Source organism: Perissodus microlepis, chromosome 12 (assembly GCF_051167445.1).
Source record: "Perissodus microlepis isolate ML-2025 ecotype Zambia chromosome 12, ASM5116744v1, whole genome shotgun sequence".
NCBI lineage: Eukaryota > Metazoa > Chordata > Actinopteri > Cichliformes > Cichlidae > Perissodus > Perissodus microlepis.
In genome coordinates this window covers 17,761,056-17,778,687 of record NC_140472.1, presented here as the reverse complement: position 1 = coordinate 17,778,687, position 17,632 = coordinate 17,761,056, and the positions used below count along the sequence as shown (strand labels likewise).

At 42.8% G+C, this 17,632-nt stretch overlaps 1 protein-coding gene across 1 annotated transcript in view; it reads right to left on the bottom strand.

The window, feature by feature from the left end:
• Nucleotides 1-6,620: 6,620 nt before the first annotated feature.
• setbp1 (SET binding protein 1) overlaps nt 6,621-17,632 on the bottom strand; it is a 37,885-nt gene continuing 26,873 nt past the window's right edge. Inside the window, exons 5-7 of the mRNA XM_084945453.1 lie at nt 17,313-17,520; nt 16,123-17,191; nt 6,621-11,526 (exon numbers count right to left, since the gene is read on the bottom strand). Coding sequence (XP_084801579.1) covers nt 11,021-11,526; nt 16,123-17,191; nt 17,313-17,520 — 1,783 coding nt within the window. The 3' untranslated portion in view covers nt 6,621-11,020. The remainder of the gene's footprint in view (nt 11,527-16,122; nt 17,192-17,312; nt 17,521-17,632) is intronic.

Genomic DNA, 17,632 nt, shown 5'->3' with positions numbered 1-17,632 from the left:
GATTGCTTGCACATTAATGTTGCCCTGTGCGGCTACTTTTTGTTATAGGCTAACTAGACAGCCACCTAGGGCATCGCCAGCTGGAGGGGCATTAAACGGGAGAGAAAGTATTTTGTCATTAATCATACATACAGACGTAATTTCCTTAGGGATTAATAAATCTGACATTTGAAAGTCTGCCGCTGACATCCTGTGCATACCACACATTGTTACACTACAATAACCAGCTAATGCAGACAGACTGAAGGAAAAGTGTCTGAGGGGAACTGGTTCTGAAATATCCTGGAGTTATTTAAAGCTTTTTGATCTGCAGTTCAGTTGCTAACACTGCTAGGAGGATTAACATATGAGTAACCAGGTTTCTGACGTTCTCCACTAGCATTAGTGTAATATAATCCACTCTGTGATAACTTATAATGCGGATAATATTGGTATGTGCAAGTCTGAATTTGTATGAGTTAGTGTGTCAGTAGCTCAACAGTAATGGGGATTCCCACGGTGGTGATACTGATACCCTGTGAACTATAAATCCAAATGTTAGGGGGACATAATATCCAAATCTCGCCTAGAAATCAAAATGACTAGAGCTCTTGTTTTCAACTATCCTTCTCTGTCACAGACTCTTGTGTTGACAGACTGAAGCGTCTGCACAGGTGTTTTTATCTAACGACTGCCTGAAAATGTTTCTATATGTCGGTACGTAACCAAACATTGTCCCATGCATTTAATGAGCAGCCACTCAGTTCCAGTCCAGTGACTTTAATCATATGCCTGTTCTCAGCATGTAACTCCTGACACCAAATGCAAATCTGCACGGCTGCGTTCACAAAAGTGACGGTTTAGTCAGATAACATTACACGCACAAACATACAAACAGATATTGTTGCTGAGATGTGGTTTACCGTTTCCTGGGAATTTAGCAATCAGATGGCTTATCCTTGTCATTGTTTGCAGAAGACAAGCCACTGCAGGCCTGTCTTTATCTCAGAAGAAGGGAATGAGTGCCTGATAAAGACCTTAATCTATTCATAACTTCCAACAGGACTAGACAACCACCCCAAAAAAATGAGAAAGAATGCTGTAATGCAAATGCTCTCAGATTCACTTCTTTCTGTATTGGCTTTTTAGCAACTGTATATAATAAACTGCTAAAAATATCACCAACATTTGATAGCATTTGAGACAAATTCTGAATTCTAGAAATGTTTAATTTGATATATCAAGAATATCAAGAAAATATTTTCTCATGACTTTGGTTGATGACACTACAATTTGGTGCAAAGCACACTTACACAGAGGCCTTCTGTGTGGCCATAGACTCTAAATGAACTTAGTCACATAGAGGAAAAGTTGATGCACTCCCAAATTTGTAAGACAATATATCATTGAAGCAATATAGCATTGGAGAAAATTTGTCTTGGATGAGCGTGCTTCACCACTGCCGCTCGAATTGCCTGGCACTGTTGAAACATATGGTATGAATTATCTGCACAGCTCTGCAGAAGTGGGAGAGACAACGAGAGACAGAGACATGGAACAAAAATCTTCTTTCTCTTTTTTTTTTAAATCCAAGAAATGTTAAAGTTAATAATTGAATGTTGTATTTTATTTTGCTGTTTTCGGCCTTTTGAAGCTTGCACTGTTCCGTGCTATCACGGGGCTGATGGAAGTGTAATGAAGTGTGGAGGAACAGTGCCAGCTTCAGCAGAAATGCCTGTGGTTCTGCCTTCCAGCCCAACACTAACAACGCAGCAGACGGGCGACGCAGATGAAAACTAACAGAGGAGTTGAAATCATTTTTTAAAACTGAGACACCGCTCCCCGTGCGCCACATAATCTCATCCACTAAGGGGTGTATGTGTTCACTATGGGGGTCCATTAATAAAATATGACTGTATCATATAATAGACTCATCTGCCAAATTACAGGAGACAAGAGGAGGCTTATTAGGAGGATTGAGAGGGAGGCGTGTGTGTGTGTGTGTGTGTGTGTGTGTGTGTGTGTGTGTGTGTGTGTGTGTGAGATGGAGTCTAAATAGTGAGATTAAGTGGCCTACTCTCATCAAAAAGGCACATTACCTAAGTGTTGGCATCATTAATAAGACTCAGGCAGAGCCAATCTGCTAACAAAGACTCTAACTGTGACCAAGGAGACATGAGAGAGGTGGAAATTACTCTCAGCACAGAGGAAATTTTGTCAGTTTTTTTCCCCCCGTCTTTCACAAAGCACACAAACTGCAACCGTATATGAAAACATTTACATACTGTATATGCAGGAAAATGCTTATACACACACACACACACACACACACACACACACACACACACACACACACACACAGAAAACAGGGCACCTACATCAAACTGCTCTGAGTCACACTGTCACCGTGGCAACAGTGGCCGGCTCCATGCAGAACGCACTTTGTCATGTCTCTGGTGTTATTTTCTGTTTGCACCCCACACACACACCAGCGCTCGCACACACACCAGCGCGCGCACACACACCGAACCATCGTTCAGCTGCAGTAATTCCTGCACTGATCTCTCAAGTGGATCACTGAGCAAAGCACTGCAGGTGTGAGTCCTTCAGGTCACAGGGCAGAGTTTTATCCTTTAAATCCTTAAAAATAGCATTGCATCTTCCCTGTTCTCTGCTACACAAAGTGCATTTGTTCAACTGCCACATTTTCTGCTGTAACCGCAGCGAGTTAGTTGTTGCTCTCTGTCCTGTGGATGTGACATGAAGGCTTTTGAGGGGACTGTAGTCGCACTGATACGTTTCACCACCAGATGGTGTCTCCCATCGCTGTGCAGAGGAGAAGAGAAGAGGAGGGAAGGAGGGAGGAAGGAGGTGCTTTAGATGTTGCCTGCTCTATCCATCTTCATAAACACAAGCAACAGTCATCCTCTGAAAACACCAACAGAGATAAATTGAGAGGATGCTTGGTTACGGCAGGCTTCCTAGTTAGTTGGCCTGGACTGCAAGGCTATCTGTTGTAAATTTATGACTCTGTCTGTTGTTGGTGGTCTGTGTGGCTTTGGATGTGCTTCAAACAGACACTGATATTCATTGGCAATCACTCGTGCATCTTGACTCAGGTCAACAAAACTGATTTTCAACAAATCTGGCTCTGCGGTTTGAATCTCACCATGAAGATTTTTGTATTTGTAGTATTAGGCTTTGATGTTTATTAGAAATATTTTGGAAGCAGATCAACATTTTGGTAAATGCACATATTCTCTTTCTTGTCAAATGTTAGATGATCGAATCATTACTCTTGAGTTTGTCTGGTAATTATGAAGCTGGAGGTTATCACAGCATAAAGCGGGGTGAATATGTGCCACAGTGATTCATGCAACGTAAGAAAAGGGCACTATAACTCAATAACTAAAGCAAAAAATGGTTAAGAGTGATTACAAAAAAACATTTTACTAACATAAAAAAGTAATTATCCTGCAACCTTCAAGGTGTCTGATATGCACTAATGCATGGCTTACTGATAAAACACTGCACAGGGATCTAATTAAATGGCAGTATGGTGTCAATGCAGTCTTTTGCCTTTTTTGGGGGGTGTGGGGATGGTCTTGTTTTTCATTGAAGATTGTGATGGGCTGCTGGTTGAATACAACTCCGTGTTTTGCTCATGTGAGGCATAAAGACACTGAGATATCATAGACTGTATATAAAAGATGGAAGTCATTCAATGGATCTCAAGGTCTAGTTAAAATCTTAAACTAAGTGTTTTGACATTCACACAGCATCATATATAAGACATGAGAAAGTAACACAAATCAATGAGAACTTAATAAACTAAAATCTAAGGGGACGCCAGGTTATCCATGTTTATCAATAGTCATTTGACATTAATGTAATGCATAGTGTAAGTGCTCCTTTAAAACTGGTCAAAAATAGAGGACTTGCTATAGAAAACTTCCTGAAGCCACTTGTGTCACTACATATTAGACCACATTAACAATATCTTAAGGCTATATATACCCAGCCATCAATTTTCTGAAACACACATCCATACTAAGTCAAACTGAATGGGTAAGTGGTTGGCAACTGCAGTCCATCACACAAAGATAGAGACAACCACAAACTATCAATTCGAAGCCTACAGTCAATTTAGAATTACCAATAAACCTAACATGCATGGCTTTGGCCTGTGGGAGGAAACACAAGCACCTGGAGGAAACCCACATAGGCAGATGGAGAACATACGGATTTCACAGTAAATGCCCCAGGCCTGCTATTAAACAGCAGTGCTAACCACTACAGCACACTGTCACCAAGTGGTATATGTGTATGAAAATATGTTTTAAATTATTTTAGGCTTAAAACATGAAAATAAAAGTTCCAGAGGTACAAAGGCTGCTTTGGTTTGCATAAATATGGACGTGAATAGAAGACGACACAAGCAGCTGTTTTAGTTTACAGTTAGTTAGGACGATTGTGCTGCAGATGTTGGTATGAAAAAGAAAATACTTTCTGTACTTTTTCTTCCAACAGACTTGCTTCTTTGCCGCATGAATACAAGTGGGGTTAAAACACTGATTTGAGGAGTTGGTGAGACTTTAGGAAGAAAAATCAGCAAGCCGAGATCACAATCACAATACTACCAAAAACCACTATCACCAAAGCAAGCTCATGCTCAACACGCACAGCTTTTGGATCATGAGAAAAACAATTCAACACATTACAAATTACAATCTGTAAAATATTAAAGTTATTACAAATGGTCAGTTTTGCCTGCAAGAAAATCTATAGTCTGCAAAGAGACAATCTAAAGTCAGAAGAACTAAGTAGATTACCCTAGAAATTAAAAACTGCTGGTCAACTTGATTTATGCATATTTTAAGAAGCCTGTGCTTCTCCCTCAACCCCAAATCTACATTCCACAAAAGGGTGGACCTACACAGGGTTGGGAGGAAGATCCTCCCAAATTTTTGAGCCTTTTGTTTAAGTTTGAGAATAGTAAACCTTCAGCCTCTGCTACAAACCACAATTCATAAAACATGTTCTCCTCCTACACTCCATGAGTTCAAGTATTTAGCCCTGCATTTCCAGGACAGTCTTTATCTTCAAATACCATCAGCATGACACTGATGCAAGCCTCCCAAAATTTTGGTAAACTTTTTATTTTTACTCAAAAAAAAAAGAAAAAAGAAAAAGGTGTGTTTTAGGATTTTTAGGCTCTATTGGACAGGAAAGTTGGAGACTGAGTGTAATGGGAATGTCACCCAGGAAATGGTCTGGGATGGCCCCTGCAGAAGTGACTTAAAGGTCTCCTGTGCAAACAGGTGGGCCACAGTGGCAGCAGTCAAAATATTTTTACTGGAATAATTCGGCATAAACAGATCAGCCTTCACAGAACTGTCATGAAACAGAAAAGTTTTAGATACAGTGTGGAGCAATAAGACAGGAATACCAAAAAGTACCTGTGACAGAAATTCCCAGTGGTTTTCTTTCTTTCGTCCAGGATGGTGGCTCCATATATATATATATATATATATATATATATATATATATATATATTCGTATGGGCAGAGCTGTAGTTATCACGCTAGTATTTCTCTGCATGGATACACTGGAGGAAGCTGGTGCCCTTTGAAAGCTCCAATTTCCCTTTTTGAAGTAATATCACTGAAGTTATTGTCTGCCCATTTCAGCCAGATGACTTTTAATTATCACGGGCATTCATCCAATCATTGATAATATTGCATGTGTTTTATGTAGTCAACCACAGTGTCTCAGAGTAAACCGCGGTTTGACACTAAACCCTGTGAGAAAATCCACGTATCATCAGATTGATGATTCTCTTTTCCCTCCTTTAATTGTAGCTTCTGCTTGAGAGTACATCCATCATACAGGATGTGTTTCGCTGTTCTTTTTTTTTTTTTTTTCACTGTGATCTATCTCATCCTCCTGTGCAGAGGGTGGAGTGGGGCCGTGGGCTCATTTACAGGCATCAGTAGTGAGTGATTTGGGTGCAGCACCACTGCAGCCTTGACTGCCATCAAATGAAGGGGGAGATTTTTTTTTTTTTTTTTTTACCACAACACCGGCGGTGCGAACGGTTCAATCAGCACTACAAGATACACTGAGACACATTTGGGCAGCTCACCCTGCAACCATGGTAACAGAAGAATTTTACTAGTTGGCAGCAGCCAATAGTGGGGCACTTCCCACTCAGTTCTGTCCAATAACAGAGCAGCCTGCAGCCCAGCCCACCTAGAACTAACACTGATGGGCTAGTGCAGTGAGGATTTAGAGATGTAGGCTTGGTTAATGAACAAGTACAAGAGTAAGAGTGTGTAGGTATGTGTGTGTGTGTGTGTGAGACTGAATGAGGCTGTGCTATAATCTGATGAGAGGATTCCCTCTCGTTTAACCTCGACACATTGTAGAGTAGTACTCATTCACCGAGACCATCTGACATTCAGCACCAACAGTGCAGCAAGTCCCCTGTCATCGCACTCCCCTCACACGTTACGTGCACATGCATGCTGCACACACACTCACACACACCCACGAAGCACCTGGCTCTCATCACAAAATCAGCCAGATCGGAAAATCGAATGCGATACGGTCTTAACCAGAAAGAAGCAAATGATCCCATCAACTGTCAATAAAGTCATTTATTATTTCACACAATGGATAACATGAACAACTTGAACTGTAGTTCTTCGTAATAAGTGCTCAACGCTGCCAGCCAACAGAAGGGTAGCAAAAGAATGAGCCTTTCTTTTTGAGGAAAGAGAAATAATAACAAAAAAAAGAAACCTACAAGATCATGAAAGATAAACATGACCAAAAGCATGCCAGCAGACATGGATATACATATATATTACAGGTATATATGTGCTTAAGACACATATCTGTATGCCAGCAAATGCAAATACAAAATATATGTGTACATTTTACACATACATACTGTGAAGGATATATGCATATGCATGCGCCTCTAGTATTTACTCTATATGTCAAATATTTGCAGTTTTTAATATTCATACAATGTACAAAAATGTTTCATGAATTAAAAAATTCATTACAAAAAGAAACATATCAAACAATGTACAAGTCTTCCTTCAAATTCAATTGAAATTCAACTTTCGGCTTGTCTAAAATATTTATGCATACAATCAAGTTGAGCATGCAAATAAAGGAAACCCACTCTAGAAAAAGGCTCAAATACACTATGTATACAAACTAAAATATGCCCACACTGTTAGAAGAGCTCACTTTGTGCTCTAAAGAAGTACATTTATTGGTTTTCTCAATGCTTCATCTGCACTTTCAGCTTCGAACATTATAGCTTAGAAATGGTAACGTATGCTGTGAGGATGACTACATGTACATTTATGAGGCTCTGTTCCACACGACCCCCTTGCTCCATGTGTAGGATGCACATCAAAGCACGCTACATATTGAACGAGGGGCGAAATCAAAACTTAGGTGCCATTATCTCTCATCCTAGTTGCTGTGTTGAAGTGGTAAATGCAGACTACAGGAAATACACCCCAAACCGCTAACGTAAGGTCAAACACTGCTGCGCCGCCCTTGGTGCTGAAGCCAAAGACGAGGTAAGGGATCCTTACATCAGTGTTTAGGGGCCTCCTGTAGCCACCGGTCCAGATTGGCTGCTAAGTACATCACAACAACAGTGACCTTGAACCCTATACATAACCACATCCCCTCTGCAGTCTCTGTGTAGAGTGAAAGCTCTGGATTAGGACAATACTTGTCAGTGTTAGAAGGCACCGAAGCATTGGCTGGTAGGAGAGACAGACAGGACAGACAACACCTGGGGTCTTTAACTCTAGCATCAGAGACCGCTGACTGACCACAGTATGAAGGAGTAAGCTGCCAAGTGTGTATCCTCTACACCTCACCGCCTCACATTTCTAGACCCCATCTTTGCCACAACAGACTGCAGACCCACCTAGCAAAGCAAGGTTAAGCACACTAACATCAGGGTGAGTGTATTTTTGGCTATTTCCTCTGAGAGCTCCCCGAACAAAACAACCCTCTTACTTACTCACTGCTACGGCGCTGCCCAAGCTGGCCGCAGGCAAAGTAGCTACAAGTCAGCCGGGATTTCCTATTTTTGGTCGAGTGCACGACGTTGGGGCTTCTATCCTCAACTTTTAAAAAGCGCGGTAAGGCAAATCGTTTTAGCATTCAGTGTAATTTAGCCGGCCGGAGCCGCAACTGTCAATAGGCAGTGGAATTTGTCAAATATTAAAATCACTTGAGGTTGTCATTTTTCTCAATAGTTCCTTGGGTCTTGAGCAGCCTTGATAGAGAGATAAGGTCTACTGTGGTTTGAGGAGACAGTCCCAGCATAGCTGAGCCTAACTGGTATCCATGCAGGATGGACATACTAACACTATTTACAACAGACACATTAATACTGTAGTTTTACATCTGGTTAAGGCTGTACTGCATAGAGCTGCAGTCACTATAGTTTTCATGAGATGATAGTCACTTTCTGCACAACTTATTACAAATTATTACTGGTATTATTCACAATTCTTGATACATGAATTCAATTTATTGAGTAAATAAGACCACTTATTTCTCTTTGTCGAAGGGTGGACCCAGAACAGAAATTCCTTTTAAGGTCACTGCCAGGCATGGCCTGATGCATAGCAAACAACAATGTACGAGAACGTGATTTCCATAAAAATCTCGGCTGTTCCTCCTTTGCCAAGTATATAATCAGTTATATCTCTCATTATTTACTGGGCAGAGTAAGTGGTGTTTAATTATATATCTAAGACTCTGGGTACAATCAATATCACTGGATGGAGACACATCTGATACACTGTCCACCTCCGCTGCTATAGCAGTATGTAGGTAGGTATATGATGCGGATTTAAAACAGTAATATAATAGCTCCTTCAGTCCAGCCCTTCTACCTCTGTTATGATGATATGAGTCAGAAAATAAACCAGGAGGAAGCTGGGAGACACCAGACAGCAGTGTCCAGCGACAGAAGATGCTAACTATGGAAGTTGTGAAGGGACGCCGGCAGTTTCGGGGTTCTCGTGAATAAGACACACGTGTCATTTGCACAATCATGAACATTTTGGGTCGTTGTCTGGGGCACTCCTTGCCGCTTCATATTCCTCAGGTCAAATGGTAATTTGTGAGAGAAAGAAACATAAGGCACAAGTCGAACTGCTGCAACTGAGAATCCCACCCCCGGCCGAACAAAACAGAATCTCCTGAAACAAAATTTCAACAAGGTTGCCAAAGAAACACTGATCCATTGCTTATTATTCAGAAACACCTAATCGAGAAAATACCAACCACTACCCAAAGCCACAGATACTGTCGATAGAGTTTAACAAAGGTTTAACATATTGACACACGCAAAAAAAAATAAAAAATATCCAAGATGGCTACATTCTACAGTGCACATAGGAATGCTTTACATTGGTGCCAACATGGTGGAGAGTTTGTCAAACTCTGATTTAGATACTTTTAAATTATACACTGAATACTGAGACTTTGGTTTCTAAATCTAAATACTGGATTTACTTTCCAAAAATATTTTTCCAAGGATATGGATTGAAAATTATGTTAAGTAGAAAGACTGGGATTAGCTTTTTCAAAACACTGACTGTGTGAGCCCTCTTCTGCTGAACTGTCCAATTCAGACTCGGCGGGCTTCGGTTTGACGCTTTTGGCTGCGCAGCCTGCATATACAATTTGATTAAAATAATGTATGGTCTCTGGACTGGATAACCACACCGTCGAATGCCGAAACATAAGGCTGGAACAAGCATGTAAGTGCTGCATTTGATTGATGAAAGTGTATGTCTTTTTTTTGTTGTTGTCTTTTTTAATAGTGCATTTAACCAATTTTTTAAGGTTTACCAAAAATACACCTGATATTCCTCCTGTATGCAATGCCCCCTGTTTATAAACACAATAATGAGTGTATGAATGAATACATGTGGTTCTTGTCTGTCTGAAAACAAGCTTGTCTTGAGTCACACCCATGTCTGTTTTTTTGGTTATAAAACAATACACACTTTCATTGTCTATGGTACAACAATTCTATTTAATATACTGTGTGCCAGTACACATCTATGAGCTGGTTTTCCCATTGTACAAGGCAGGCAACAGTGGACTTTGTTTCTATGTACAGTCTGGGACAGTCTAACCCACCATATTGCCTTTATGTCACTGCCCAGGAGAGGCCTGAGCAGGGAGAGAGGGAAAAAAATGACACAGCGGGTAGGTTGAGGGAGCTCAAGAAATGGAGATGTAAAACATTAGTGGGAATAGGTGAGAGGACAAAGGGGGATGGATTTAAGCGGCAGGCACCAGGGAGGGCTAAAGAATTGGGGTGAGCGTCAAGCAGGGAGGGGGACCACGAGTGCGGAGCTGCCAGGAAGTATCAGTTACTTCTCAAAGGGAGCGAGGACACTAGGAAGGTATAGATGAATGGGAGCAAAACAGGGGAAGTAATAGGGTAAGGTGGCTTAATTACTGAAGTTATTATTCCACATGTTTTTGACAAGCTTCCTCAGAAAGGCAAAAATAAGCAGAGCTGCACAGTTTTATATTAACCATTCCCCCCTCCCCTTGCTGGTAAATATATGGCTGAAGCCACATTCAGATACAGTATCATAAAGTACCATACACATCACTGTATCAGATACATAAAGAGTCACATAATATCCTACACTATCATAAGTACCACACAGTTTTAGAGCATCAGATTCAGTATCAAATAGTACCATATAGTGCCATTGTAAATAAAGGTCCAATGAATCTTTGAAAGGCCCATGTCTGGTTGGGTGTAGCAAACTGAGGGATGGCACCAGCAGTGTTCCCTCCTCCTGCTCCACCAACCCACTGTATTCCTCACGACAAATCAGAGAGGAGAAACAAGTCAAAGTGCACCAAGGAGTCCCAAGATTAAGGGCACTGCATCTGATAGGCTTGAAACACTGCCTCCGTTAACTGCTCTCCAGTTCTGCTGGAGGTGCTTTCTCCTGCGAGTCTACTGACTGGAGGGAGCCCACAGTTCGTCCCTGCTGAGGCCCCTTCCTTTGCGTTTCCCCCCTTTGGCCAGCGGATTCACAGACCGCGCTTGATGCACCACAGTCTCAATAGTTGCTGAGATGGAATCGTGACTGGAGAACTCCAGAGGCTCGGGGGTCAGACTCGGCCTGAGGCTGTGTCTGCCTGGCAGGTTATCGCACCTCTCCAGAACAGGCATCCCCAGAGTCCTCTCATCACTTCTCCTGCTAGCCAGCATGTCCAAGCCTCGAACCTCAGCCCAATCTTCCTTCCTCGTCTTGGTCGGCTCCGGTTCCTCCAGAGGTTGTTTTCTGGGTCGTCCGGGTCGTCTTTTGATGACATTGTTTCCTGTTTTGGCTTGTCGCTGCAGGCGCTTGGCACGAAGGATCTTCTGCACATGCTCAAAGTTCAGAGAATGCATCCTCCTTACGTCCTTCTGGATCTGTTCCACTTCGCGACGTTTATACCTCCGCTTACTGGGAACATCTGGAAGAGGAGAGAGGGAGAAAGAGTCAGGTGAGAAATGTCAAGGAAAATAAAGAGCAAAGTAAGGTCTATAAAAAGAAAGGACCATTTGTGCTTGCGTGTCAGTTAAAAAGAGCAGTCTTGGAAAGACTAGGAAAGACATCATGCCAATTTAGCTCATGGAGAGAAAGTCTTTTCTTGCTTTAAGAGCTTCCTGCTAATTTTGAGATATTCATGTAAGCTTTTCAAATCCCAGCTGAGCCAGGAGAGCAGATCCTATCCTGTAATTGTCTACTAGAGAGCAGAGAGAAGAGGGGAGAGGAGGAGATCCTATTCTGCTAGCAGGAAATGTCTCCTTCAACCATTTAATATGTCGCTACACAATAACAACCCTGTGCATCTGGAGCACAGACTGCCAAAAAGCTAAACACACACAGCAACACAAACACACATATCGGCACTCTTGTCCACATGCACATGCGCATACAGACACAGATACAAAAACACACAGATGCATACATACACATGCACAAAAAATGAATTCAGCAGTTCAGAATGGCTGAGCAGAAGAAACTGGAGCCATATTGTTTCCTTCACACTGGTGAACTGGGCAGTATGCCCTTTACACATTGCTCTATCCTTACTCTTTCCCCGTCACTCACATTCTCTCTTCCACTCGTCTCTTCATGGGCGGCAATATGCTACTCTCTAATTTTCAATTAAACTGGTAACACTGCACCATTTCATTTCCATCTTTATTTCAGAGACCGCTTCCCGATCTTAGTCTGTCTCTGTCATTCTTTTTGTTTCCCATCTATGTCCCATTTCTTCGCTTCCCCCTCCTCCCTGTCTGGGCACTGTTCCCGGGGCTCGGACTGAGCCACAGCCAAAATGGAGGAAAAGCACAATCAACCACCAGTCCCCAAGCAGTGTGCACGCAACATGCTTCGTCTCTTTTCCTTGAGCTTTTTACTCCTATTGCTGGATTCCTGCGCTCTAGCCTTTCTTCCTTTCCTGCAGACTCCTGCTGATATGGTGTAGCAGGTTTCTTCAGTGCTCTAACATTTGATGAGTACATTAAATCAAAGATGCTTTTTCAGTTTTATACTTTAAATATTGTTGGCTGTGTTACAGGAAAATGTGTGAAAAATGATGCTCAAGACATTTAGAATATGTCTCTTTCATAAAACATAAGGGGGGAGCATTTAATATTTAATAGATTTTTTTAAAGATTTGCACAACGTCAGTGAACTGCCACAACTAGCAGAATACAATATTTTTTCATCCTAAAGAGACCAAATGGTAATGATGGGGATGAAAATTTGAAAAGCACCGCGCAGAGCTGTTTGCTAATGAATTAAGAGTAAGGGAAAGATAAAAAGCTGCCTAACTACCTCCCATACAAACCGCAGAAGAATATCACGCTGTTGTTGGTCAAAAATTCGGGCCTGACAGTGAAATTAGTTAATGCACAAAGCACTAAGTAGCAGTGGTTTATGAGCTGCAGCAAAAGTGAGCACATGCTCAGTTCACACACACACACACACACACACACACACACACACACACACACACACACACACACACACACTACAAAGTAGCAGAAATTTATGAGCTCCATACACGGAACATAAAACCAGTGACCTTCAGCAGTGTGAGAGGCAGTATAGTACCGAGAACCTGTTTCTCTGTGAAATAGGAAGTCACAGCTATGCTCACTTATCCACTGCCTGTGCTGTAGCTGAGAGCACTTTTCGGAGACAGATTAAAATAATCCTTGATGTATGTCATTTAGTGTAATTTTTTTTCTGGATGAAGGTCTGTGCATGTGTTTAAACAAGCTGCGTGACTTGCCGGACTACCGCAGGTCCGGTCACTTCTCTATCCTGGCAGTGGGTGCCTCTTTCCAGATGTTTTGGATCTTAATCTATATCCTCGTCTTCTCCTCTTGCACTCTCGACCCCCTAACCGAAAGCTGCTTGATGTCCTCCCAAATCTACGCTTCTCTATTATGTATTATTTTTGTCATCCTGACTGTTTACACTGGTAATTTACTATGTTGTTTTATGGCGTACACAGAGCATCTATCACATGTCCTATCTTATCTGGACTGGGGATCAGTCCAGATAAGTGTGTCATATGCTGTGCAGACTGCAAAGCCCCTTGAGGCAAATCTGTGATTTGTTATACTGGGCAAAATAAATACAACTTGGCTTGACTTGCCACAAAAATTTTTTCCGAATTATTCATTAAAGACTTTCAGTCAGACATTCATGTAAGAAAGTTACAACTGATTCAGCGAGGTCTGCTTAAGAAGCAAACGCACAACACACGCAGAGACACGCGTGTGCTTAATGATTTGTCCATGACCGACAAACTTATTGTTGCACGCTCAGATAATAGTATGAATTTTACATCTGGATGGGGACCCGTATATCTGTGTGTATGCGGGGGCCTGCGCCTGCATGTGCAGCGAGCATTCTCATGCACATGCGTCTGTGTTTTAATTGGACTAAAGCTGTGAAGTGAAGCAGTAAGTCATGCTAGAGGAGGAGTGTGTGTGGGGGGGAGGTGGGGAGTAAAGAGAGTAATGGGAAAATGAGGGGGAGGGGAGACAAGGGAAAAAGCAAAAAGTGAAAGGGAAGAAGGAGAGAGCTAGAAGGGGGAGATGGAGAGAGAGATGAGGCAGAGGAACAAGGGGAAATCTGCGTGTGGATGTGGGAACCACGGGAGAGAGGCAGAGGGGGAAAGCAAGGGCAAGAACTGCAGAAGCAGCAAAAGGGAAGGGAAGGACACAGAGGGTAGAAGAGGTATAACAACACTAGAGGGATAATATGGATGGGTTGGGGGAGGAGGAGTCATTATGGGGGGAGGGGGGGAGGGGTGTATATGAGTCATCCGTCCTGGATCCCCTGGGGTGGGGGGGTGTATTCTAACTGAGCCCCTGGCTTCTCCTCCCCGCCACTGGACTAGGCCCCAGTCATTAAACCCCTGGCTACCAGCCAGCTCTTTTAACACAGGCAAGGGCCTTTTACGGCGTGTCTGTAGAAAATAAATCATACTGTGTGAATAATATATCTCTGGCAAAAGCATTGGCAGGAGAGAGGGAAGGGAGGCAGGGTGGGGAGGTAGGAGAGATTGGTGAATTATAGTCGTCTCCATCCATGCATTACGTTCTCTTTATCCCCAGCCAGATGTGCTCAAAGACAGCAGAATACAGAATGTACCAAAATACACATTCATTGGGTGGTGAGAATTCGGTGCTACCCAGTCTCTTTGTCTGCTTTAAGCCCCGATAATGATGTGCATAAGCATATTTATAATAGGAATCACCTTGACATGCATTACTAAATCTACATTTAAAATGGGAAAACCCAGTTAACTGACTAAATGTGATAATCCAGCAAATAACAGAAGTCAATTAACACTCAGGAACAGCGTTTAATATTAATGTATAACCTTTTTTTTTTTTGGCAAACATGCTCTCATTTGGCTACATTAACAGTTCTGATCACATATAAGTGATTAGTAAAAGCATGTATGTGTCTCTTTCTTCCAGTTCCACGGGCTAGCATAGTATCATGTATCAAATATCATTTGTATAGTTTTTCTTTCATTAATAAATTCCGGCTTCCTACTTCTGTCTAACAGATAGGAACCTTGTTGTTTTATATAAGTAGTGATGTGATGTAATAAGGTCCACTGCTGGTAATGTCAGCTGCTTACACGCTGCCGATGCTTCAGATCATAAGCTTTCCACGTGTGATCCATTCATGGGTTTATTTAGAGGTAAAGTAAGCCTGTGTCTGGACTCTTCACTCCCTCGCGCATTATATAGCGCACATAAACATTGGGAAATCACTAAGGAACAAGTGCAAACAGCTGTTCATACATTTTGGACATTACTTGGACGCACCGCTGTCTGTTCACATAAACACGTAACAGAACATGTGCACCACATTTAAGATAATGGACACAACAACGTTGCTGTTATTTTGTAAAGGACATATCTCTCTCACCACCAATCCAAAACGCAAATCTGTGCACATGTAACTTAACATAAAACATACTTCGGCTAAACATTATCCCCCCTCTACAAGCACAATGGGAACCGGAGCTCTAACTGTGCAATTATATGCTAATCTCCAGTATATTAATTGTAAATGAACATCAGTCATGCAGAGCAGTCAAATACATTAACATAACCATTTGCTTCAAAGTGGTGGCCGTGTTGATGTTATAGCGGGTGTGCAGATATTTAACAGGGTGAGCACATTTGTAGTTTAGACTGGAAAATGCAGCTCCTGGATGCTACTTTTAGGGAGTCACATTATGGTTCTGTAGGCCCCTGTACAGTGAATGATATTTACAGCTCAGATTTGGAACACTGGGTGAGCCTGTGTATAGCCATGAATGAACGGCTTGGACAAGCAAAGACAAGCAAACAACAGGAGTTACTGCGTTTTAGGCAAACCTCAAACCTCCAACACTTCATTAAAGAAAGCAATGTGCTTTATCATGCTGTCCCAGTGAGTAGAAAACAACTGCTGCTGTTTTTATTATAAGTCCAACATACAATGCAGTGTGCTTTCTCATAAATATAGTGTATTCTCTTACCAGTGAGGGAGGGACTGGGACACTTGTTCATCTGTTCTGGCTCCTGCCTCGTCGTTTGGAATGACATTAAGCCCTGATCTCCAAACACAGTGAGCCTCGTCCGCCTGCTCCTTCCGCCGCACTCGTCCTCTTGTGACCCCGAAAATAGGTCAGACGCTGACTCTGACCGCTGCGACTGGCTACTATAGCTGCCCATGAAGCTCTTTTTAGGCTGCCCAGTCTGAAGGGAATGGAACTGACTGTCAGCAAGAGAGTGTGATGACAGCTGGTCAGACTCAAAAATCCCTAAGCTGGATCCCAGGTTTGAAGAGCCTCTGCCATTGCTCCTCTGCTTGTCCAGAAGCTTTGAAGGACCCTGACTGGCCAAGTCTCTCCTCTCACTCAGCATGCTGAGGCGTGCATTGGTCTTAGCTCCGCTGAAAAGCCCTCCCAAGTCCTGCCGGTCTCGTGGTGAAAGAAGAGGTTCATCCTTGTGCTTATGTTTATGCTTGTGCTTCCTCTTGTGGAGACGAACCCCTGCAAGACCACCTGTGCTGCTGCTGCCCAGGGATCCCAAACCCTCTCCCCTTACAGATGGCCCCTGAAGTGGACCACTAGTGGTGCAAAGCTTGGCACCAGGCTGGATTTTTGAGTGTCCGCTGGAGTGGAAAGCCTTGGGAGGGGGCACAGCAGGTCTCATGAAGGGAGATGGGGGCGCCGGTCCTAGCGAGTGATGGGGCAGATAAAATGGGGGAGTAGGGGGAAAGTAGCCCAGACTCAGAGGAGGAGCGTAAGGCATCGCATACGGTGCTGCATAGTAATTTCCCCCTGCCAGCGGATAACCATATCCTTGAACAAAAGGCAGCTTTGATGTGATTGGCTCGCTGGCTTTGGCTGGACGACCGCGTCTCCTCTTAGCCTTCAGATCAGCACTCCTGCGGAGGTATGAACTGGAGTCACAAGGGTACGAGTCGTAGGTAATAGGGTAGTAATGGTGGAAGTTGAGGCGGAAAATGGAAGGATAGGGATGCTGGGGGTAGCAGGTGAATCGTCTGTGAGACACTCGTAACTGCTGGAGCTTTAACACGACCTACAGGGAGGAAGGAAACAGGAAACATTTAGAAAAACAAACCCACACCCTTTAGTGCACGCTTGTACATTAGAGCGATTGTTAAAGGCTCACACGCAGGATTTGTTACAGTGTTTCTAACCTCGTCCAGTTCAGAGAGAAAATGAAGATGATCCCGACTCTGTAGGCACTTCCTCTTCCGCCGATGATGCTTTTGCTTCTTCTCCTGCTGCGACAGAAAGTTATCTACAGCCGTTACTTGGCGCTCGCAGCGTGTTCTGCCACCTCTGTTGGATGCTTCCAAAGCTGCTGCCTCCGCAGCCTCAAACCCACACAGATCAAATGAGTACCTGTATAAACACAACATAAATCACATTAAAACAGCAGGTAAATGAATGGGTGCCAATCTATTCGATACAGAACAAAATGCCTATAAAGCAAGTAAAGGAGTATAACAGCAGT